General features: G+C 38.7%; 1 protein-coding gene across 1 annotated transcript in view; it reads left to right on the top strand.

The window, feature by feature from the left end:
* The window catches only part of adamts3 (ADAM metallopeptidase with thrombospondin type 1 motif, 3), a 98,121-nt gene that overhangs the window by 61,450 nt on the left and 10,842 nt on the right, over window positions 1–25,829 (top strand). The window contains exons 10-19 of the mRNA XM_026321908.1: window positions 999–1,131; window positions 6,729–6,842; window positions 7,491–7,636; window positions 8,207–8,382; window positions 9,562–9,695; window positions 10,500–10,623; window positions 15,144–15,224; window positions 20,426–20,589; window positions 24,798–24,954; window positions 25,393–25,525. Of these exons, the coding sequence (XP_026177693.1) occupies window positions 999–1,131; window positions 6,729–6,842; window positions 7,491–7,636; window positions 8,207–8,382; window positions 9,562–9,695; window positions 10,500–10,623; window positions 15,144–15,224; window positions 20,426–20,589; window positions 24,798–24,954; window positions 25,393–25,525 (1,362 nt within the window). The remainder of the gene's footprint in view (window positions 1–998; window positions 1,132–6,728; window positions 6,843–7,490; window positions 7,637–8,206; window positions 8,383–9,561; window positions 9,696–10,499; window positions 10,624–15,143; window positions 15,225–20,425; window positions 20,590–24,797; window positions 24,955–25,392; window positions 25,526–25,829) is intronic.

The following is a 25,829-nucleotide window of genomic DNA, read 5'->3' as shown; positions in this document are numbered from 1 at the left end:
TAAATTTACACTTTGAAAAAGCAGAAGCAACGTGCCTCGACTGACACTGGCCAGGCTTTAGTTGACTTCAAAAACAGCCAAGCCAATTCAAATACAAATGCGTAAACTCTTACAAATTGTTATTGGATTTCTCTTAAAGCCTTGTGCAGTATTAGGTTAGAATATTTACAGGCATCACAGTGATATGTGTTTAAACAAGTGAGCAATTATGTTTGAGCTGCATGACAACAAACCACTGAATTGGGGGATGTTTTGCTGCTCACTTTGAGCTGAAATTAACAGGTGTATTTAATTTGTTTTCCTTTTCCAAAGCACGTCTCTCTTTTGGTTTGCTGGCTAATTAAAGAGGTGGCAAATTAAAGCGTAACCTCAGGGCACTGACGTGGTGGAGAATGGACATAAAGACTGATGTCTCAATAGTTCAATGGTACTAATTTTCCAGGTCTGTGAGGTCAGAAACTACTGTCAATAGACAATTAAAAACTTGTATACAAATAATAGCTGGGTCTGGTGGGGTGGGTTTGTGTATACGTAATGTAATTGCTTACATGGTAAACTTTGCATAGTGGGAACATCACTGTTCAATGAGTACAACACCAAAGTCCAGCCATATTTACCATTCAGCTGCTGCCTCATATCTACTGCTTTTTAACCACTGTCCGTGAAGCTGACACTTTCTGCAGGTTTTATTGTAGGGCAGGAATATGTGCAGGGAATGTGTCAGTTAAAAATGCCATTCATTTAGGAGTAAATAGAGCAGAACATTGACAGGAGCAGATCAGAAAATGTTGAGGGTTTTTATGAAAATGAAAAAATGAAAACACTTCATTCACTGGCTTGTCTCTAATATGAGACTGTTTATCTCTGTATTTAACGTATGTAAAGAGTCAGCAGCACTATTCAAGAAATAAAATAAAATATGTCTTTACCAGGATGACATATTGGGTTCTGCCCACTACTCAACAACAGTGACAACTCTTTTTTTCGTTTCCTGACAGCACGTATGATTGTCTCTTGGATGATCCCTTCAAACATGACTGGCCTCAACTTCCTGAGCTTCCAGGCATCAACTACTCAATGGATGAGCAGTGTCGATTTGACTTTGGTGTGGGCTATAAGATCTGCACTTCAGTGAGTATGGTCCTCAAACTTGTCTCTAAAAGTGAAGATCAGCTGGGGAGACCTGCGAAAGATAAGAAACATACTATCAGATCAGATGTTCTCCGACTATTTCTCAGGCAAATGTCATCAGATTGGTACAGGTAGATTGATATGCTGGATTAGTCAGCATGTCAGACATCTGCTTATTTACCACAGTCACACCTGCTACCTGGCTGCCTGTCCACAGATAGCACAGTGATAAATATTCTGTTATCAACACAACTTTTCCACTTTTGCTGATCGTACCCCCTTGAGTTGCACTGCCTCATAACTGATAGATGTTTTTATTGAAGAGTAGAAATGCTAATTAGAGTGGTGGTCTATCACTGAGCACTAAATGACAAGGTGATATTTGATTTTATTTTTAGCATCAGGGCTAAAATTCTACACCTTTATTTTTTGATGGTGAGCTGTTTTATAACGAGGTTCAGTTCTGAAAAGCTAAAATTGCGGATGGTGATAGAGTGAGTGTATGAGGACTTTGTAGAGACCTTTCAGGGGGTTTCTGGCTCTGATATTCAATTGATGACTATGCTCTTGACTTTCAATCAAGCTGAAGTTTCTTTAAAAGCATTTTGATTTTCAATACACTCCTGGTGGGCAGCTCCACTAAGAATTAAGGCTGTGCAGTTTGATTTCAACAAGAAAGAATCAGGTCACTCCACTTCATCTGAAATTTAATATTCTGTATTTTTCAGTTGATGTGATTTGCTCCTTTTTCTGAAAGTTACTTTGTTCTTTAAACATTTTGTCTTTTTATAGCACACCAAACTTGCAATAAGTATAAAAAAAGCATTGAGTAGAAATAATTAAACTACTTTTACTCAGCTACTGTAACTAGAAACAGTACTACAGTAAATGTAAAAAAATTTTCAGCATCTCACTCACCTTCTTTAGAGTGGACTGAAACACACTCACTCTCACTAACATGATCAGACCAGCTCTCACATCTCAAATGAACAAAACACATATTATTCATTGACACGAGGTCAGTGATGTGTTTAATCTGCTGGAAATATAACAGAAGAAGACGTTTCTTGATTTGGTTTGGTGGAATCCAGCTTCGTTCATCTTTGCAAACACTTTGTTTGAACATCTTGTTGTTTGGAGCCTTTCGACTAGCAAAGCATTCAGCAATCCTAAAGGTCTCCAACAAAGGTGTTGTCTCAGAAACAGTCCAGGTTTATTTCTGTCCCTGCCAGAAACTTGTCACAGTCACCTGAACTCACCGCCACACAGACATGTAGAGAAAGATTCAGTTTATTCCTACAAGAGAAAAATGATGATTATTCTGAGTGAGCTCTTATTTTGGTTATTAGTGGAATATTAGAGTCCATGGAAGCTAATGTAACACTGCTTTCCACCAAGGGTCTGCAGGAAACCCTCCTTTCATTCATCCATTATATGCCACTTATCCTGGCACACCCAGGGTCTCAGGGGAGTGGAGCCAATCTCAGCATGCAGTGGGTGAGAGGCGGGTCCACCCTGGACAGATCAGCAGTCTATCACAGGGCTGACACACAGAGACAGACAAGCACGTTCATACCTATGAGAAATTTAGAGACACCGACCAGCCTAAGCTGCATGTGTTTGGATTGTGGCGAAAACCCACACAGGGAGAACATCAAGACTCCTCATAGAAAGGTCAAGTGGGTTTGAACCGGTAACCTCCTTGCTGTGCCACCTGCAGGCAACTCTGTCTACTAGAAATAACTCAAAATACCACTAAAGTGTTTTCCCAGTTATGTTGTGGTGGCATTTATGTTTAGAGACAAGGCTTTTATTTTTTAATGAAGCAGGTGGTCGAGGTGGAAGGTGATCGTACAAAGAGCACAGGATGTCTATTTGTTCAGAAAACTGTTGAGCTTGTGTGTGCCTTCTGTTCCTTGCCATACAAAAGCAGACCTCAGAGTTTTCAGGTGATCACTGATACAGTAGGTTGTATAAATTTGCAGAGATCAGATAAATTACTTTGATTTTTTTTTTTTTTTTTAAGATTCACTTCTGCAAATCTTCATCAGAAACATAATCCTCTTCTATTTCCAGATTCCTCTCAACAAGGCATTTAGCCTGTTAAATCTTGTTACCTGAATATGTGAATGATTTGGCAAAGTACTATATATAATCTTGTATATAATAATCTTGTTTGTGTTGACTCATTGACTGAAAAGCTCTAAATAAAGTGCTGGACACAAGACGATGGAAGGTTATTGACATATTTTTCTCTTGGTTTAACAGAAAAAAATCCTTCACACCCAAAATGACTTGTTATGCCAGGTGTCGTTCCCATGTGGAGGCTATAACTATGCATTGATTGTATATGTGAAACTTAGATTTATTTTCATTGATTTTCCATTTAGCCAACTCAGTCTGTCCCTCCCAGACTATCTGAGCTTAAAACAGTAGTGACAGCTGCAGTCACTACTCTCTGGTCTGGGCAAATGAAGACTTACAACCAACCGATCATTAGTTGTTTTCTCCACACTGTCACACACACAAAGCCCCTCACAAGTCCGACTGGACATCAGGACAAGCAGCTATTAAATGTTACTGTCACCGTAGTGGAAATATCACAATTACTTTTTTTCTTTTCCAATTGTGTTGAGCCTGAAGTGACTGACATGTACCAGCTGTTTCAGTAAGTAGTTTTTCTATTTGCTTCCCATGTAAACAAAGCAAAGGAGCAACAGCTGACATTGTAATAATGGGGCTGCTGTACAGTAATTGTGTGTCGGACCCCGATGGATTCATTTTGCGTCACAAGCTAAAAAGGTTTTGTTTGTTTAGAAAAAGCTTATTCAGTGCAATCGTCTGCCTCTACAAACAAAAAGCCACTCGCCAGAGCAATTGAACAAGGTTGGAAAAGGAGATGTGGCTGTGGCAGAAATGTTCATAGAGTTTTATTAATGCCTTCAAGAGTCAAAGGTTAAAGGGTTTGTGTGGCCTTTACTCTATATATTGAAGCAGAAAGTAAACCCAGACTATTGTACTGATAGGTAAAGTATGTAGTGTGTCCAACTTACACACAGGAGACCCTCCCGTCAGTCCAGCACTACTCTATCAAGCTACATGTTCAAAGTGCCATTCGTTCTCTAACTTTCACTACTAGCATTTATCTAACCCTAACCATACTGTATCTGTGACTGGGTTAACTTGCTTTCTGCTGGTGCTGCCAGGTTGATGTAGGATGTTACAGTAGTAAAGTCAGCTTATCTAATTCAGTCTTTGCTGCAGCACTTGTAGGTTCAGGATCATAGAAAATATCTAGATCAATAAAACAATTTAAGAGTTATGAAAAATATGGATTGCTGAGTTGGATGAATTAAACCAAAGTCATTGTGCTGATTATGGTAAATATAGTTTGATCTCTCCTCGTGGGGCTGCCTAGATGAGCAGCAGCTGTAAATTAGCTGCAGATGAAAAAGTGCTTCATGCCTCGTCAGACAGAAAAGGAAATTGACCAGCTTGAGAGATGCATCTCAACCAGTTGAAGGAAATAGCTCTTAGATGTGATGATAGGGGCTCATGTTGTTCAGAAAGCTCTTAGGAAAAAGGATTCTCCAGCCAGCGGTGTAATTTTTGAGCTCTCTCAAATCAGTATGATGGTCTCTTCAAAATGTCTGACCACATTCACTGCAGAGGAGGTTAACAATGAGCAATTTCTAAAATCAACCTTTTTAAACCACTCAGCAGTAGTGGCTCTTATAGCGAAGCCCCTAGCAGTGGTAAACAGCAATTACTGTAGGTCTGCATGGTGTCAGCTGTCTGTTATACATATGTATATATATATATATACAGTGGGTACGGAAAGTATTCAGACCCCTTTAAATTTTTCACTCTTTGTGTCATTGCAGCCATTTGCCAAAATAAAAAAAGTTCATTTTATTTCTCATTAATGTACACTCAGCACCCCATCTTGACAGAAAAAACCAGAAATGTAGAAATTTTTGCAAATTTATTACAAAAGAAAAACTGAAATATCACATGATCATAAGTATTCAGACCCTGTGCTCAGTATTGAGTAGAAGCACCCTTTTGAGCTAGTACAGCCATGAGTCTTCTTGGGAATGATGCAACAAGTTTTTCACACCTGGATTTGGGGATCCTCTGCCATTCTTCCTTGCAGATCCTCTCCAGTTCTGTCAGGTTGGATGGTGAACGTTGGTGGACAGCCATTTTCAGGTCTCTCCAGAGATGCTCAATTGGGTTTAGGTCAGGGCTCTGACTGGGCCAGTCAACAACGGTCACAGAGTTGTTCCGAAGCCACTCCTTTGTTATTTTAGCTGTGTGCTTAGGGTCATTGTCCTGTTGAAAGGTGAACCTTCGGCCCAGTCTGAGGTCCTGAGCACTCTGGAAGAGGTTTTCTTCCAGGATATCTCTGTACTTGGCCGCATTCATCTTTCCTTCAATTGCAACCAGTCGTCCTGTCCCTGCAGCTGAAAAACACCCCCACAACATGATGCTCCCACCACCATGTTTCACTGTAGGGATTGTATTGGGCAGGTGATGAGCAGTGCCTGGTTTTCTCCACACATACCGCTTAGAATTAACGCCAAAAAGTTCAATCTTGGTCTCATCAGACCAGAGAATCTTATTTCTCATAGTCTGGGAGTCCTTCATGTGTTTTTTGGCAAACTCTATGCGGGCTTTCATGTGTCTTGCACTGAGGAGAGGCTTCCGTCGGGCCACTCTGCCATAACGCCCCGACTGGTGGAGGGCTGCAGTGATAGTTGACTTTGTGGAACTTTCTCCCATCTCCCTACTGCATCTCTGGAGCTCAGCCACAGTGATCTTTGGGTTCTTCTTTACCTCTCTCACCAAGGCTCTTCTCCCACGATTGCTCAGTTTGGCTGGACGGCCAGGTCTAGGAAGAGTTCTGGTCGTCCCAAACTTTTTCCATTTGAGGATTATGGAGGCCACTGTGCTCTTAGGAACCTTGAGTGCTGCAGAAATTCTTGTGTAACCTTGGCCAGATCTGTGCCTTGCCACAATTCTGTCTCTGAGCTCCTTGGGCAGTTCCTTCAACCTCATGATTCTCATTTGCTCTGACATGCACTGTGAGCTGTAAGGTCTTATATAGACAGGTGTGTGCCTTTCCTAATCAAGTCCAATCAGTTTAATTAAACACAGCTGGACTCCAATGAAGGAGCAGAACCATCTCAAGGAGGATCAGAAGAAATGGACAGCATGTGAGTTAAATATGAGTGTCACTGCAAAGGGTCTGAATACTTATGACCATGTGATATTTCAGTTTTTCTTTTTTAATAAATTTGCAAAAATTTCTACATTTCTGGTTTTTTGCGTCAAGATGGGGTGCTGAGTGTACATTAATGAGAAATAAAATGAACTTTTTTGATTTTGGCAAATGGCTGCAATGACACAAAGAGTGAAAAATTTAAAGGGGTCTGAATACTTTCCGTACCCACTGTATATACAGCAGTGTGACTGTGGATTACCTACAAACCTTATTTAGTGAAATCGGCATCTTCTGTCTACACAGAGCATGTGAAGAGAATATCATTAGCTTGCTTACCATAACACATGGTTTTCCTCTTTTCTGTGTTCAGTTTCGAACATTTGACCCGTGTAAGCAGCTGTGGTGCAGTCACCCAGACAACCCTTATTTCTGCAAAACCAAAAAGGGCCCACCTCTTGACGGGACGGAGTGTGCTCCTGGAAAAGTAAGTTGCCAAAAAATTGCATAGACGCAGACGTAATTAAGATTTACAAGACAAGATATTATTCATACAGCAATTTCCCATTATCATGTCACAAATAATAAATAATGAAAATTCAACTGAAAACCTGTATTAGGTCAGCATTAACATTGCATATGTGATTTTCGAAACTATAGGCTCTAAATGGCTCCATTTTTCTGGGAAGGCTTTTAAACTATTTTTGGACACGGCTGCAGGACTTTGTTCCCATTCAGCCACAGCAGCATCAGTGAGGTCCAATGCTTGATGCTGGGTGATAAGGCCAGGCTCACGGGCAGCCTTCAGGTTCATTCCAGTGCTGCTGGATGGAGCTGAAGTCCTGGCATGCCAGTGGACTTCTTCCACACCACACTGGGAAAGGACCGGGAAAGGACCTGGAAAGGACCTTCCCTAAAAATGCTGACACAAAGCTGGAAGCTTCGTCTAAAATATTATATTAGCTGGAACTGGGGTGGAACTGGCCCAAAGTGTAAAAAAACAGCCTCAGACCAGATATACTCAGTACTCAGTGTGCTTTCACGTTTTCCCCTGTGTATAATCATGTGCTGAGTGCAGAAAGGAGACTTTGTTTACATCTCTCTCTCTCTCCCCCAACACTGTCCTCCTCTTTAGTGGTGTTACAAAGGTCACTGCATGTGGAAAAATCCTAACCAGGTCAAGCAAGATGGTGTGTGGAGCCCCTGGAGCAAATATGGCTCCTGCTCACGGTCCTGTGGAACTGGAGTTCGCTTCAGGACACGTCAGTGCAACAATCCAGTGTAAGTGACCAGAGCGGCAGGAACAGGATTTGATTCTGGGTGAAGGAATAAATAATGGAGGTGTTGATTCTGGTTGGAAGTTATAACCCTCTCCTGGCTTCAGCTTCATAGTCATCAAGTCAGTGTTCTTTCCACAAGAAACCCAAACAACTATATTCCTTAAAATATCTCTGTTACTATTGTTTTAAACAATTCTTAACCTTAGCAACTGGCCGAAAATCTGAAAACACATTCCAGTCATGTGTTCGAAGGATGTCTCCTCTAATCATAATAAGAATAATAATATACAGTAAATTAATCACTGCATTGTGGGTCTTATTAACTTGTGGTATTGGTTAATGGTCAGTTAGCAGCATGTATATGTCCTGACAATCAACATCAATGTGGCTCCAAAGAGACCAGATCATTTTTTCTCTAGCTGCAGGGGCCCTGTTAAAAAGAATCCAAATATTTGATATAAGCTTCTCAGTGTTGTAAGACTGTATAAGCAAGATTTGTGTTCCTGTTGTTGGGCTCAAAGAAATGCTCGCTGTGTGATCTGCCTCTCTGATGTTCGCCCATTTCCACCAGGCCCTCCAATGGTGGACAGGACTGCCCAGGAGTAAACTATGAGTATCAGCTGTGCAACACGGACGACTGTCCCAAGCACTTTGAAGATTTCCGAGCCCAGCAGTGCCAGCTCCGCAACTCCCACTTTGACTTTCAGAATGCCAAGCACCACTGGCTGCCCTACGAGCATCCCGACGGTAAGCCCCATTCATGTCAGCAGATTGTTTTGTTCCAGCATGTGGCCTTGGGTTTTTCTAAGCAAAAAAAAAAAAAAAACACGATGAAAGCTGACCAGGGATCTGGATTCTTACGGTCAGAACTGAAGAAAGGTATTTTATATTAACAACAGAGGTGCTACTACAAACTGACCACATTCTTTTATGCAAATGGTACATTTTGAAGTGTGTTTTTGTCCTGGTTTTGTATTCTTTATTTTTTTCTGATCTCCCATCACTGTGCCAGTGTTCTGAGTTTAAAGCCATCCAACTGCAAAATGTGCCTGTCGACAGTGGTAATGGACTGCTGATGTAAATGCAGAACGTGTATTCTAGTTCAGTCTGTGCTTCACTCCATGGAGCTGTTTACCACTTATTTAAATTTCATTAGTATGGGTTTTGAAAGCCCAGTCGTGGAGAAAAGAAGAACCCCACTGAGAAACTTCCCTGGGGTAAGGTGGGAAAGTGGGAACCCATTCATAGGTGGAAGGTAAACAGCGTTTCTGTAGACTAGTGCAGTTTTCAGTAGTACAACGGTACAACAATGTGGTCTTATGCAGGCTCAATATTTATGCTTTCAATAGATGTCTCCATAAATAAATAACAAGTAGCTTCAAGATAAGAAAAATATTTACATATGGAAATGAACACAGTTTACTACATTGTAGTCTGTGGTGGGTTCTAGTAGAAAAATGGCAAATCGACATAAATTACACATTGGCATATTATTGTCCTATTTGTCCTTCGTTTTAGAGGTACAATATTAAAGAAACTGATGGAACCATAATTAATATCATAATTTTACTGTACTGCACCATCGCCTTTGTAGCTACAAACCTCTTTAAGGAGCTAAGGAGGAGGTACATTTTCTATATCTTTTGTATATAATGTTCCATAGTTTATTAGTCATTACTTCATTCAGAACCAACTCGTGGTCATGATTATTTTTTACCTGTGCCTTGGTGTGTATTCATTTCAAACTGGTATATATAATCTTGTTGTTTATATGTAGTTTGAACCTGGATCTTTTAATGTTTTGTTTAAAATGGATCAAACAAACATACTTATGCCCTCAGTGTGGTATACATGATGTAAATACACAAGATCTTTGAAATCCTTTATAGTGTTCTTATGAAAACCTACTGATCTGTTGTCTTGTAGCCAGCAAGAGGTGCCACTTGTACTGTCAGTCAAAGGAGACAGGAGATGTGGCTTACATGAAGCAGCTGGTGCATGATGGGACGCGATGCTCCTACAAAGATGCCTACAGCATCTGTGTGCGTGGAGAATGTGTGGTAAGGACATATTTGAATTTAGCACTACAGCAATTTATGTCAAATATGTCATATTCATTACTATTTGGCAACAACAGTAAAATATTACAGCCTTTGCTTTAACTTATCTGAATCTGTTAAATGCCAAAACAAATGAGGAATCTCACAGTGAAGTGACACAAAGCACAGGGAGGCAGTTAATGTCCACAGGGAAAACAAGCTCCCAAATAGTCACAACACACTATTTTATCAATGTAACAAAAAGCGCTTTATCATAATGGCTATAACAAGCCTGACCACATACTGACCTTCTATGGACTTTATGAGAATTAATTCCATTTCCAATTTTCAATATTTAGTGCAATTAGATGCGTGTCAAGGGAATAGTAACAAATTTTAATATGTAGAAATGTGCCCACTGGAGACTTATCCAGGAAATTTTTTTCTGTTTCTCAGGGCAGAGATGTCTTGAGCCAAAACATAAAGAAAAATATTAAATAAAAGTACCTCATGAATGGCCATATGCAGGTGCTGTAGGGTCAAAATCTGTTGGGATAGTTGTCTGTCTTAGTTTATTAGCCGACAGTGCTTCCTTGGTGAAAGTCGCAGAAAAATTCACTTGGTATGTCTGAATTTCAGAGCGAGGACTGTTGATACTGTCTCAAGTTGCCCCCCACGTCCAGAAGCAGTCGGCTCGCATGTTTATATCCAGTCAGCACTGTAATAACTAATGAAGCCTTAGGAAAAACATCTAACTTCCCATCAAATCATGAATCCTACTACACCAAGACAAAAATATGCAAGATTCTTTATTTTTGTCTGCAGAAAGTTGGCTGTGACAGAGAAATTGGCTCTTCCAAAGTTGAGGACAAATGTGGGGTTTGTGGTGGGGACAACTCCCACTGCCGCACCGTCAAAGGAACCTTCACTCGAACACCAAAGAAAGCTGGTAAGATGCAATGAAACCGGTGCTCACACAGCTTCTATCAACAGGATCCCTTTAAAACAAAGTTTCACAAAGAATATATGTTTTTATATGAGCCTCCCAGTTTTTTCTCTGCACATTATTTCAACTCCAGTGTGTTCATGGATGCAGATTGTCATTATTATTTAGAATCCTTCCTACACAGTAAGTTAATAATAATTAGCCATATATAGAATCCAACTTTAGAATTATTTAAAGTATATATATATATATATATATATATATATATATAATTATTCACTGAAGTCCATATATGAAGATAATAAACAAGGAGGAGGCAAAACGTGAGGCAGTGTGGCATTGCCAGTTATTTACTTTACTTTAATCATTATGCAGTGATGTACAAATGCAAACATTTGCATTATCTGGCTCACATTGCTCCAACTGATCAGCCAAATAGTTTGACACTGTGTAGATATATAGGAAATCATATTGCAGTATTTCCCAGACCCTGTGTGTAGCTCTCAATCCCCAAAATAATCTTTAAATCTGGTCTGCAGCATCACTGTGAGGGTAGCTGTCACAGCAAGTGGTAAACTAGCAGTGAACATGAGAGCAGCTTAGCCCACTATCTGTAGTGTCAGCTCAGCTAAGCCTTCAGGTACCTTAGCCTTATAGGTCATATCATTTCCCAGAGAGTCTCTCAAAAATTGCTGCCTTTAACTGTGTTTGAGGTGCCATGATACAGTATATAATCTTAATGAACCAGTCAGAAGTATAAACATCCTAATTATGAGTCTGTATAGTTACAGAGAAATTTATCTTTAAAGTCAGTTCTTACTCATGCATTCCCTACTGTAATTTAAAGGAAACGGACACTGTATCCTCTGCATGTGATATACACCCCCAATAGGATCTAAGCAATTACTGCTGTAAATATCTGGAATAAAATATAAGCATCTTATTCAAAGGGTCCTAGTTTGATGGAACTAAATTTGGAGTGCAGTTTTTCACCGCCTCCGTCACTCTGATGAGAGCATGCATTCGTTTCAGCACTGATTAAAAAAGTGGCTAGCGCTTTAAAATAGCTCTTGATTAGCCACCCAGATTCAACATACTAGGAGAAACTACACTTCAGTATTCATTTTATAATTTTATTTGGTTGCTGTTTATTTTTATGACCTTTGTACAGGTTCTTGTTTGAGACCTTCATGCCAACCCTGCTCACAAAATCTGATTTTTGAAAACAAAACTAGCTTTGACTCACAGTCATCAGGCCTGAAATGAACCAAAAAATGGCAAATCCCCCTTCTTGTACAGTACTAGGAGAAACTGGTCATACTGCAAAAAGGGTCAAGTGATGGGTCAGAGCATGTACAGGACACAATTTTCCAGCGTATGTCCCATTGTTTGTCATTTCATATCTCAGATTTGTGCAGTGAATTGCTCACTGATGTGCAGCTGGACTCAAACAAGAAATCACTTCCCTCATTTTTCTGAAACAACTGACAGTGATTCTGCAGAGCAGTCATACAGCCGGGAACAAATACTGTAGTAACCTCGTGAACACATTCATTCTGAGTGCTGCACATGAGCGTTCTTAGTGGTAAATTGTAAAAAGATTATGATTTCATTAATGTCACTCCTTTGCCTTTGTGGGATGCTGGAGGTGGATATACTGAACACCAGTATATGATTTGCAATATTAATTTTAAAAGAGTAAATATTATTGCAGTTTTACAGACACAGTTTTTAAGCGTATGAACATCACTGTTGCAAAAATAAAGCCAGGAACCACATTTCTTGCCTCAGCAGTGGCCATTTCAAATGACGAAGGAAGCTGGCATGGGATTTCTTGCTGCAGTGCCATTTTCTCCACACACTGTGGTGTGTGCTGATTCTAAGAAAGCATGAGCTTGACGGTTCATTTCTGACCTTTGAAGTGGCATCAGAAAATTCAAGAGCTATTTATCACTTTCAGTTTTTACCTTTGTTTATGCATGACTACATGACAAAGGTCCAGATTACTATTGTATAGTATAGATGCTCAAAATGACAATGCTAAAATACTAATTTATGACAGCTATCATTTTGTCATGTTCAAATTCATAATTTAGTGAGGTAGCATTGGTACACCTAAAAAAAAAAATAATATGTGCATGTGGAAGTGAAGGAGCTACAGAAAATATTTGGCAATTTTATTGGCTATGACATTCATGGTCTTTGAGTAGTATGAAGAGCAGACTACTGTAAATGCTGTTGGTACAGAGAATATATTACAGTGACAGTTCATGATGTGATGATTAACTGTGTTTATTGAACAGGTGTAGTTTTACTTGCAGGGCTGCCGCCAGAGTCAACCTTTATACATAGAACAGCACAGGTTAACAGCGTGGTGCCCTATAAAATTGGCATGGAAGATGAAACAATAGGGACATATACCAATAGATATTTATACTTGATAGATGTGTGTGACTTCACACTTATTTTAAGGCTACAAACCCAGAATAAAGAGACCTACAGAGCAGGTCCAGAGGCACATGAAGGTGTGCTGATCTGACAGCCATCGCTCCAAACGGTCATTTGGATAATAACATATATTAATTAGCAAAGTCCCACTTTTAGTTATTTATTAGTGTAGGTCAGTTTTTTTGTAAGTAGATTAAACATTTGTGCAAATCTTTTCTATGAACGTTTGTGAAATGTATAATTCAAGTTGCTTCCTGCAGGTTATCTCTCCACTCTCCAGCCACATGAGCTGCAGAGTGGAGTGGCTCATTTCTTTTTTTTCTGCCTTCACATTAACCTTCAAGAGAATAACTTAACTAGCACCTTTACCCAAACGGTTTCATGATGCCTTCTAAAACCTTCTCAAATAATACATAATCACATTTTTAGCTAGGCCAGGTGACATCATGAAGTTAACATAGAGCTTATGAGGAAAATGAATTCTGAGACGTCAGCGTAGCGGCTTCATTAAACCATTTAGTTGAAACCATAATCATTCTTTATTTTTTTTTTCTTAACATCTCACTCTGTCATTTAACCACCCACTGTTTTTAACAGGTAAACACTTAAGCAAGAGAGCCCAAAAAGAAACCCCTTTGTTGGAAAACACAATATGCAAGTATCCATTGTTACCGAATCCCTCATAACCTCCTATCTAACATTTGCTTTTCTGTTTGTAGTGCCGATGGATGCCTAACATAGACAACATAGACACAAGTGTTATAACCTGCTGTTGCTCCTGTTCCTTGTTACTAATTAACTGATCAAGTCTGTCACTTAAGTCACAGTTAAGCCTGTAAAGCTCTGTGACAAGTTATTTTTCATACTTGTGCCTAGCAAGCTAACTTTAAAGTTTTGTGTAGATAAAAATGTCACATTTAACAAGCGTGCAGAGCTTTGGAGGCAGGATGTTTTTAGTCATGTAGCAGCTGATTCATTAAACCAAATGCTGGTGTTGAGTTCAGCTCAGCACCTACACCCACAGATCCAGCCAGTTTGTGTGCAACATTTTCTATAATTGTCCCCGACGTTAGATTGTTGATTTGTGTCTTTAACATACAGTAGAGTGAGCTGCACCGTTGCTCTGCACTTTGTTTGAACCTTCTCTGAATTCTGCAAAAGCACACCAGTTGCGTTCATAATCACTTCAGCGACACTGCTGTGTCTGCAACAGCAGGCCCAGAATGCTGGACCCACCTGCTGAATGAAAGGACAAATAATTACACCGCTGCAGTTCAGTCCTGGTGATTGGCAAGTGCCACCCTGCCAGCAAAAGTAGTTTGCCTCCTCATCGGATATGAATTCCTCTGGTCCCTGCTTTGCTAATTACATGTGTTTTCACTGTAGGAGATTTTTGCTGAGAAACCGTGAGACATGAAATGTAGAGGAGAATAAACCTGCAACACTAACTGATTGATTTCATTTTGAAGGGAAGACCAGAGGAGCCTTCTTTTTGCCCAAAGGAGCTCGAAATGTGTTTTTAAATGAAACAGAAGACTCTAGAAATGTGCTTGGTGAGTCAGTAGGTTTGTAAGTTGTGGACCTGCCTGAGAGAAGGTGACTTTGCTGCCCTGTAGTTGAAATTACCTGTCATGCCTTATTGAAACATGGCTCCAGGCTCTTTTCATTCACATCCTGTATCCACATCATCACAATGATCAATAATAAACCAGAACACAAAGGAAGGGAAGTCAAAGTACTTCCTTTCATGAGCAGATGTTGTATAACAGCACTACAAGACGATATTGATATTTCTGCGTCTTTTGAGGACAGATGGATATGAATGAACTCTTATGTCCTGTTTCAATAAAACTTCCACAGGCTTCTACAACAAGAGGGAGCGTAGCACTTTCTATTTTCCCTCGCACTTCTTCAAACAACTTTGTAGAGCAAAGTGAACAAAACTTCTGAAACACAAGGCAGTGTCCACCTCTGCAAACAAACTTAGTTTCTATATCTGCTTAACATACCTGTCTCTGTCTTATCTTTCCTAACCCCATTCTGCTTCTGCTGCTGCTGCTGCAAACTTGGCAAAGGTTACCTTAAGATGTTTCTCATTCCTCCTGGAGCTAGACATGTGATCATCCAAGAACATGAGGCCTCCCCTCAAAATCTTGGTAAGTGTGTCTTCACAGCACAAACATACAGAATCAGAGGATGCCTGGATATAGCTCAACATTGTCTCATGTTTGGACGACTAATGGGAACATGTAGTATAATGGGAGCATGTAGTATAAAATCATACATTATAGAGTCTGCATAAATTATTCCTTGTCACCTCCGACGCTGAGAAAAATGGACATTTATTATATATTATAATGAAAAACGCTCCTACATTAGTGGGTCCTCGGTCTACTGCAAAAATGTCAGTGTGTGGTATTAGGTGATGCAATATATTTGACTACGCTCATTCACAGTCATAATTAAGCATATGCAGAGGACCAAACCAGGATAAATAAAGCATGTAATAAGTCAGTATGAAATATATTGAAGTTCGCAGTGGGCACCTCTGCAGGACTGTCGTGAACATTTCCAGAAGCAGCACAGAGAAAACAGCTGGGATCTGTATGTACAGCAGAAAAACATCAGCTGTTTGTGCACATGCCCAATATGGACATACAGTGTGTTTATGTTGAAGTGACAAAAACCTCTAGCTGTAGGAAATATGTCTGTTCTTTGTTAGAGCAAAGGAGGGAGGAGTGATAGGCCAACAAAAAGTCAGACTTTGACATGGGAGGCCACTGTTTCCTTTCTGCTTCCTGCTTGTTGGTTTATTTTACTGTGGTCATTACCCAACCTTATACAAATTAGGATTTTATCTCTTGATTAGTTTCTCATTTCATGGATGTGTCTGTTGTCTATAAAACGTCAGAAAAGATAAGATTAAGATATTCAACTAAATAGAATATTATGACAAAGACAAACATCAGATCTCACATTTGATCTCACGTGAAATGTTTTGTTTTTTACTTGCAAAATGACTGAACAGATTAACAAACACTGATTTTCTGTTGATAGTCGAATTAATTAATGACAAAGGTTTTCCTAACCTTAATAGTCACCATTTCAACCCAAACCATGATTTTTCCCTAAGCCTAACCAGTTTTTTTGGTGGCTGACTCTAACCAAACATGAATTGTGGCAGTGTCAGGCCCTGAAAACAGTGATTTGTAACAAACAAACCAACAAATGGAGAGGTGCTGTCAAAGGTTTAAGTCACTCAGACACACTGCCTGGCAGCAGTGAGATATTTCTGGCTAATGTTTTTGATCAAACCTTGTTTTTCTAACCAACCAGAGATGGCAAAGTGAGGAGTGGGAGCTCACAGCTGTAGATCAGGATGCTTGTGGTCTACTACTCCTCTCACCCTGAGTCTAAAAGCTAATATTGGCTGTTGGAAGACTTTGCTGAGGCTGATTCTTAGGCGAGCTAGTTCCCCATTTCTGGCAGGTCTCCCCCCTCTCTGTCCGTCTCCCCCATTTTTGTGATCCTGTGTCATAATAAAGGCAGACTTATAACCATATCTGGATCAACAAAAAGTTTGCTAGATGTAATAAGCAGTAACCTAACAAATTTCCCTGGAGTTACTGGAACGTAAACATCTCCAAATCAAAATAGAGCAAAAGAAAGTTGTTGTTAGCCTAAACTCTCACATATTAGCATCTTGGCTCGCACACAGTGGGCGAACCAATTCCTGAACTGAGATTAATGACAGGCTAAATCTTGTTTTTTTGATAGACAGGAAGTGCATGTTAGAAAAAGTAGTTTTTCTATGGTATATAAATTTACTTTTATAGTGGCATTTGTCATATATGGATGAATGAAAGTTTTTTTGTGTCTGCGCAGTGTGCCGACCCCTGCTGATTAGGCTGAAAATGACTCCGTCTCATCCTTTGATTAATTGGTCATTGCCCTCAATTTGCCTCCCTCTGAGCTGATAATGTTTGACAGGCAGGAGGAAGTTTTCCAGCTCAGTCTCCAATCAGTCAGTCAGTCGCAGACATTCAAGCAATTTCATTGTTGATTGGCATGTACTGGAGACACACCGATTTATATTGTGTATATGATGAGGAGGCTGATGTAAAAGGAAAGTATTGTGTCTACTAACGGCACTAAAACCAGGAATGTCCTGCATTTTCATCCGTTTCATCCATGCACATTCATAATGTTGAACCTGTGAAATGTTTAAGCACTTCATAGGAAATATTTAGCACATTTATAGCCCATTTTACCAAACTGCACAGATGCTGTTAGACACTGTTTCCTGCCAGATGCTTTAAATGTAAGATTATCTCTCAATAACTGGACAAAATAGTTTTGTCAGGTGTTAAACTTCATGCAAAAAAACAATATAACTAGTAATAGTCATAACCTCACTCTTAAACTGACTTCCTAGTGTTAATGAAGGTTTTGAAATACCTCCTAATTTGTTTCATTAAATAAGCTTGAACTTTCAAAAACAGTCTTAACTTCTTTGAGCAGTCCTTCATTCCAAGGCATCGATGCCCATTAAATGTTTAATGAAACTTAAGTTCCACACCTTGTTATTATCGAAGCAGTCACCTCATCAGTGGAGATTGAGCTCCAGCATGCCATTATTTCTATTTATTCTAGTGCACCCTCCCCTGGGGAGCTTGTTTGGTTCCCAATGAAGACACAACTCTGTAGAAAACACTCATAACATATATACATTAGACTATACATTAGATTCTTGCATTAAATAATTGACAGGTGTACTTTTAAGTAAACAAGAAATGTGTTTTTATGCATAGAGCCATGGACGTAAAGCAGAAATTCTCTTTGTTTATTATGAAATATACTGCATAAGGCTATACTTATAAGTGGGATAAATTGTGGGATTGTGGGTTTAGGTGAAAAAAGAATTTCTGTATCTTTTCCTTAAAATGACACACTGGTGTGGTCTAAATAAACACAGTGACGTGAAGACTTCTCAAGCTTCCTCTGTATGACTCAGAGCACTTTATCAGTCCAGCTATCCTAAGCCTTATATGACAAACTGTAATAACCGGTAACACTGACATTGGCTGTGATAAGCACTTATTAAATGATGCACATCTTATGTACAGGGAGCAGTTTGTTTGTGGTTGTCAAACATTAAGGATTTTGACTCTGTAAAATACAGTATAACTATTATTAGTGGCAACCCTGTATCACCAGCTGTAGTGTGATTTTTATTTCAGAATTATGTCAGAGTAAACATTCCAACTATAAACTAGAGCATCATCAGAAAATATATCCACATCCTGCTCGGAAATGTAACCTCTGATTCTTTATCATCTCCACATTGAAGTCCATCATTTGGCCGTGCCCTGCAGGGGAGCATTTTCTGATCTGACCATTGGTAGAGCAGCATCATTTGTGTGCTGCTTCCTGTTGCAAATCTCCACCGGGAAATAAATCTATTTAACAGTTAGGGAATGTGCAACAAAGTGGTTTGGGTTGGAATAAGTGCCTTGTTACTGTTATTGAAAGATGTTCGTTGTCATGTTTACAAGAATAAACATATGGTCACAGTTAAGGAGTGATTGCAGTCATGCTCTAAGAAAAAAACAGCTGAAAGTTCTTTTTGATCAATCCACCCCCACCCCCTCCACAATGTAATAACGTCATCTAACTTCCTTCCTTTTCCTCTCCTCACTTTCACTTCAATGAAACACACTGTATGTCATTTTAGCACAAATGACTGATGCTGTGATTCTTTGAGCGCATACTCTTCCCCATAATGTCTCCATTAACACGGCAATGGTGATTGTAGAACATTACAAGAGTATAATCGTAATAGCACAGATGGGTTCTCGAGCCAGCTGTGAAAGTAATTGACTATTTTTGTAACGTAGAAAAGCCCAGTGGCTGATGAGTTTGATTTGTAATAGCTGTAAAATGATCGCTGGCTCTGAGCATCATGAGAGAACTGAACCATGTCACTGATAAAGGCATCAGTCGCTAAGAAACATCACTAAGATGTAATTGCCTTGATATTGACCCAACCCCTGCAGCTCAGGGCTCTGGGTCAGAAGAGAAACAGAAGGTCTGCATTGCAAAAGAGCTGAAACAGATCATATCACTTCATCTTCAGCACACAAATGGTTGTTGATGTGAGACTGTTTGAACAGCTTTGGCTTATAAACATGCTGTAGTTTCGTGACAGCATCCATCCTGTCATCCTTTATCTGTGAAATGACATGCTGATGGATCACTGTGAACACTAATGTTTAGCTGCCTGCTGTTAGTTCTGCATTTCTGACAGTGTCAATATTTCATATGTACCATAACACAATCAATAGTTAGATAGAAGAAAGAGCAGGATTTGGGATTTTTATGACATTTATCTGGTAAAATCTGTGTTTTTCTGGTGCTCCAGGCTAAAACTTTAACATTGTTCACTTAATGAGATCAGACACTGTACAACTATAAAACAGGTGAAAGGTGAAAGAAAGGCAAACACTTAATGGTCCCGATTGAAACAATCCAAATATATAGTGTAACATATGACATGAAAACAAGCAGCAGGTAATGCTTCCTCAATATTTTTATAGAAAACAAAAGAAGGGATTGCACACTGAGTACTATCAGAGATCATTACAAAGCTGATGAGCTGTTACAAATTCAAGACAAGCACAGAAAATCTGTGCATGTAATCAAAAGCACACAAAACAGAACAAAAATAAGAAGAGAAATATGTTGCACTCAAAATACTAATGAAGATATTTACATTTGCAGATTTCTTTAAAGAAAAAGAAAGAAAGGAACACAACGTCTAAAGATTGTTATCAAAACAAAAAAGTACTAAATATATATATATATATATATATTTTTTTAGCATTATTAGAGTTATGTTTTGGTATGGTAATGGGATTCCCTTAATGCAGGGTATTTAAAACCAAAAAGTAAAAATAGTGAACAGTTAGTTTATAAGTGAAATATGAAAGATTACAAATAATTTGAAAATGTACTGCAGTTCGGAATGTGGCTTTGGGTTAAAATGACATAAAGGGGAGCTTGAACTGCACTTAGGAGACTTCATTTTTAAAAAAGCAGAGTGGGATTCTGCTTTTTGTGTTAGCTGCAATAAGTCAGGCTTGAATCATGTTTGAATGAATAGATTTTTTTACTTCTAAAAGAAAATCTGGTCTCTTGCATAATTAAATCATTAAATTATTAAAAAAGAGTGTAAGACTTGAGCACCAGAGGAAATGATTCATAGCAAGGACATGTGGGTAATTTCAGAATCTTTTACTGAAACTGATTTTGCCCATAGATGCGTTTGAATACACCAGATAATAATGTTTGATTACAGCGATCAAAAACCAGGCTACCGGGCATTACATTCTCAACGGGAAAGGAGACGAGGTCAGGTCCAGGAGCTTCATTGACTTGGGCGTGGAGTGGCAGTACTTAATCGAGGACGACATGGAGACTCTGCACACTGACGGACCCCTGCATGACCCTGTGGTGGTTTTGGTAATTACACCCCTCCTCTATTAAAACCTTTATTTTCATTCGTCTAAAGGGCTACTTGTTAGAAAAGCACCACAACCCCAACCCCCTCTTAATTTTCTCTTGGCACTTATATTTTAATTAATGTACAGAAACTCATTAATGAATCAAATGAATGGCAATTTAGAAAGCTTTCCTGAATACTTAATAGATGATTTAATAAAACATGTGCATGCTACAATGTGATAGTGGATTTTTAAATAAGCACCTTGACTTTTTGGGCTAAGACAGATCTTTCTTCTGGAGTGTAGTGGAGTCACAGCAGCTCTCTGGACTTTGGAGGCATTTCTCCAGCTGAGAACAGTGAAGCTGCTTTAATCAAAAAATGGTAGAGAAGCATGGATGACATTTTCCAGGTTTGAAGGAAAAGACTGCCTTAGTTGTACCAAGCATGATTGCGCCACTTTAGTTACATCTAATCACAGGTTTGAAACTGAAAGACCTCACAATCATCAATAGGCTCCCCAGGCAGCACGTAAGGTAATAAATAATGATAGTACTGGGAGGCGAAATTACAAGGATCTGTCATTCAGCATATTTTAGCACTGTGCTTAGAACCAAAGAAAAGACACATGTATATCTTTAATGACAGATCTATAAAAGGCTCTTAAGAATTTCTTATTCTAGTGTACATTTGTGCAGTGAGAATGTTTTCCAAATAATATGTTTTATTTATCACTTCGTACAAAGTCGAGTCAGCAAGAAAATGCTCCAAGGATCTTAGAGAACTTTCCCCAGTTCTTCAGTGGGTTTAGGCTGTTTCATCAGGTACTCTCAGATTAAATCCACAATGTTCAGATTAGTCACACAGGAAACAGTCAGGTTCTTTAGATGAAGATGGACTTGGTAAAATCCAGTTTTGTGATTTATTAAATAGGGAAATTCTTTGACATCTTTCAGTAGTGGCCACCATGTGCAGGTAAAATATCTTTAACAAAGGACTCTGGGATTGTGATAATGCTTCGTAAGTTAGTTTCAAGATCTTCATTCCACCACAGCCCCCCAACTAGAACAGGAAGGGAGAAAACTGGCAAAAAAAAAAAAACTCCCGCCTTGAATAAGCTTTCAAAAGAGGCTTTAAAGAGACATTTAAGAACTCAGTGAGAGAAGCATAGGAATTATGATTAATCCAAGCCTCAAATATACTGAAAAACTACCAATGTATTACTAAATTATCACCTTATATGAGCAACAAATGTAATATTGATTTAATTAACCAGGAAACACTGTGAATGGGTTAGTTTGAAGTTAAGATTCTTCACCCATCAGCTCAGTCTAGTTTTTTTGTCTTCAAGTGGAGGAAAAAAGAAAAAAAATATTATCTGATATGCCGAATCATTTATTCATATTCATCATATTATTTGACAATGTTATGAATATCCAGCAAAATGCTTTGCCTATGCCAAGAGAGCAAATATTCTTCTTCCTTTGTATCAGTGTTATTTAACTTGTCATTGCCAAGAGTGGCACCTTCTGAATGAAGGTATGAAGTGAATAAGAAACATCTACTGTATGTCTGACAGCTTTAACAAGTTTTAAACAACCGGATGAAGCCAGAAAATGGATGTATTCAGTGTCTGAAATGAGCTCTGTCCAGGCTGAGTCCTGAACGGGAAGAAAATCTGAGTGTTTCATCTGAATAACTGATGTTTTTACATCACAGATATTGCTTTAATATGCAAAATATAACAAACCTAACGCTACCATAATAATAATAATATTCACTGTCTCATCATCATCATGTGTTGTTCATTTCCTGTTATATTTTGTCACAGCAGCTTCTATGTTTCAGTAGCTGGACATTAGTCATGCAGCACTGATCATTTTTACCATCTAACCTCACGTAACCTGAACTATTCAGTCTTCATTTCTGTCACAGCAGTTTTGCTCAGATGGCACATCACTGACAAATCTACTATTAACATTTTCTAATTGCTTCTAGCTACTCTCCTACAACTACCGACTCTGCTCAGCTGTTGGTTTTCTGATTTCTGACAGCAGGCCTGAAGCTCCACAATGTGAAATCCTCAGTGTTGTGCAGCAATTTTGTAAATGAAACTTTCCCACGAGCAAAGCCGAGCAGGCAGCCTTATATGGCAGTCAGCGTTTGGTAACTTCACACTTTACAAACAAGCCTCACCCATCAAAGTAGGAGGAATTTAGGACTGAAATACAACAATATTCTTTGTGTCATTAGTGTTTAATGACATTAATATATTTTCTCCTCGATTAAGGGCTTGTTGAACACACAGACTCACACACAAGCACATAGTCTCACCTTTTATTTGCTCATTACCTTTTTGTTGTTTTTCCCCACAGACACCAGCTCTAATTTCACATCAGTAACATGATCCATGTGCCAGTTGAAGTCTGCTTATTATGACAGGAAAGACATTTGGTTTCAAGCACACTGAGGAGAACAGCAGATCTGACAGAAGTTAATTTGCAGTTCTCTAATGAAAAGCACATTTCAAAAAAAGCAATCATTTAAAAGAGACAAGAGACAAATAGCCTGTGTTTCAGAAACATGCAGATGTAGAGGCGTCTTCTTAAAGCATAAGATTCTCTTTGATGAAAAAATGCTTTTACATGTGTTTTCTGCTTCAGATAATTATTACTGCTCAATTTGGCAGCAAGTGGAGGATAAAAGCTAAATGCTATAGTGCAAAGCAAATCTGTTTCAAAAGGTAATTTTTCCAAAAATTGGATCAAATATCATATTTAGGAGGCATGCATAATTCTGTACTGTCTGTTATTCAGTGTTAAATTTAATGTCCCAGTTTGTTCTGATAATTAATGATGAACAGACATTAAACTATGTCATGGAAACATATTTTGTGTTTTAGAGGTGAGACTGTGGAGCTGTGATAAATAGAAAGGAACTGGACACTGGAATAAGCAAACACTCGTGGAGTCTTTAAAGAAAAATACAGTGTGAATATTCAAGTTTATTAAATTGGAGCAAAAACAAACCTAGAATTCCAACAAGGGACATAATTACAAAAGTGCCAGTCAAACCTCAAAGAGTAAATGCAAAGTGGAAAACATAATGGAAATGTGAGATTTGTGTTAATTGTGTTAATTTGTGGAAGATTACAGTCATGTTTTCATCTATCGCAGTTTCCAGTGGATGTTTGCTTCATGTTCATCAGGATTAAGGCACTAAATCTATTTCCATTGAACTTTGTTGATTTAGATTTTGCAGCAGATCCACCTTCTCCCCCAAGCATAAACACTTTTTGTGATATTTAAAAAAAAAAAAATCAAAAATTCTGCTTCCACACAGGTTTTTTAAGTGCAAAGTGAAAATGCTCAGAAAAACACATAAGTACAAACCCACCTAATGAAAACACTGTGAGGGCCACAGTCCACTGAGACTGCATTCGTTAGAGCTCCAGTTTAGCACTTTTTGGGAAATAACATCTTTAAAGGTAGTTGCTAAATTGAGACTATGAGAAAATGTGATATTATGTTGTCTTTAAGTCACGTCAGACTGTTTACAGTACTAGCTGCTCTCACTTTATGACTAATGATATTATTGTATTTAATATATAATACAAACCATTGATTTAATATTAGATGAAAGTCTTTGAATTTACATATTTGCCTACATACAGTTTTCTAGCTTGTAAAATATTTCAGGCAACACTGAATTATTGATGAGATAAACTGGTGATCTGTCCCCACCTCTCACCTAATGTCAGCTGGGATTGATAGTTATATAATGGATGCAATCTACTAACTCCCTAAACCCAGTGTTCTCACCAGCTTCTTCTTTCAAGTTCAGTTTCCACCATCATGCAGTTTTTTTTTCTGCCAGTAGCTTTCATGTAGAGTTAAGTTCCCTAATCTACTCAGCAACAACCCTGTAACATGTCTGATCCAAAGAAAAGCTCAGAAACCGCAGAGCAGCAGACGTTTTTCTGGTGTCATGGTGGGTTCAGTCTTATTTTGCACATGAACTCTCCTTTTGTCCAGTGAGTACATATCCTGCCTTCAATATGTTACCCTGTATTGAAATCAGGCAATAGTTTCCTCTGAACCTTGAGCCAGTTTATCTTCTGTGCCTTAAACTTAATCATAATGCAATTATTTGCACAGATTTGCAATTTCCACGCTGTATGGACGATGATTCAGCTGTGTATTTTTCCATGTCTTCCTGTGTTTTGCAGATTATACCAAAGGATAATGAAACACGGTCAACTTTAATGTACAAGTACATCATCCATGAAGATTCAGTGCCTGTCAACAACAACAACGTCATCCAGGAGGACACGTATGAGTGGGCTCTGAAGAGCTGGTCTCCCTGTTCCAAGCCCTGTGCTGGAGGTAATGGATAATCTATCATCAACCTGGACAAGAAGGAAGAGAAATGACTCCTATTTATGTTTATAAATATTATTAATATTGTAAAATAATCAGTTCGAATTTAAATATATAGGTATCACAGATCAAGTGCTTTTAATTGCTGCCTTCTCAAGCTAAAGCTTTATATTTTTAAATGCATTTAATAAGATTTTGTTTTCGATTTATGTCTCTGAAATGTGGTTTATGAAAAAGCTATAACAGCATTTTCTTGGATGAAATGCATTTCATTTCAGTCTAGAATTGGCAAAATTCTGCTTCAAAGAAAACTACTAAAAATATATATATATATTCTAAATCTTGTCTAGTGTCTGGGTATTTGCTAAATGTCATTTCACTCATTGTCTATGATTGTGCCTTGCCTATTTCATAGATCATACAGGGATTATATTTATTCCACAGGGTTTCAGTACACCAAGTATGGCTGTCGAAAGAAGGGAGACACTAAAATGGTCCATCGAGGTTATTGTGACACGAGCAAGAAGCCGAAACCCATCCGCAGAATGTGCAACCTGCAGGACTGCACACAGCCTCAGTGAGTACAGAGCTCCCAGCCTCCCACACGGTAACACATTGGCTTTCATACATGTTGATTAGATTCATACTCACACATAGCTGCAAGTAAATTAGCTTCTATTTAATGGGAAAAGCGAAAACAAACAACCGAAAAATCAGTTTTGTTTTAATAAGAGTTGAACTGTTAGCTGCACCCCAGTCCTGACATTGTCCTAGATGTCTTCAATTTTTGTCAAAGAGCTCCATGTTTTGGCTCGAACTGTAGGTCTTTTAACATGTGGAAACAAAATTAATTATTGTCCTGGATTTCTTTGCCCAGTGGC

This window comes from Mastacembelus armatus, chromosome 9 (genome assembly GCF_900324485.2).
Source record: "Mastacembelus armatus chromosome 9, fMasArm1.2, whole genome shotgun sequence".
In the NCBI taxonomy this organism is placed as follows: domain Eukaryota; kingdom Metazoa; phylum Chordata; class Actinopteri; order Synbranchiformes; family Mastacembelidae; genus Mastacembelus; species Mastacembelus armatus.
This window is presented reverse-complemented; position numbering and strand designations above follow the sequence as displayed.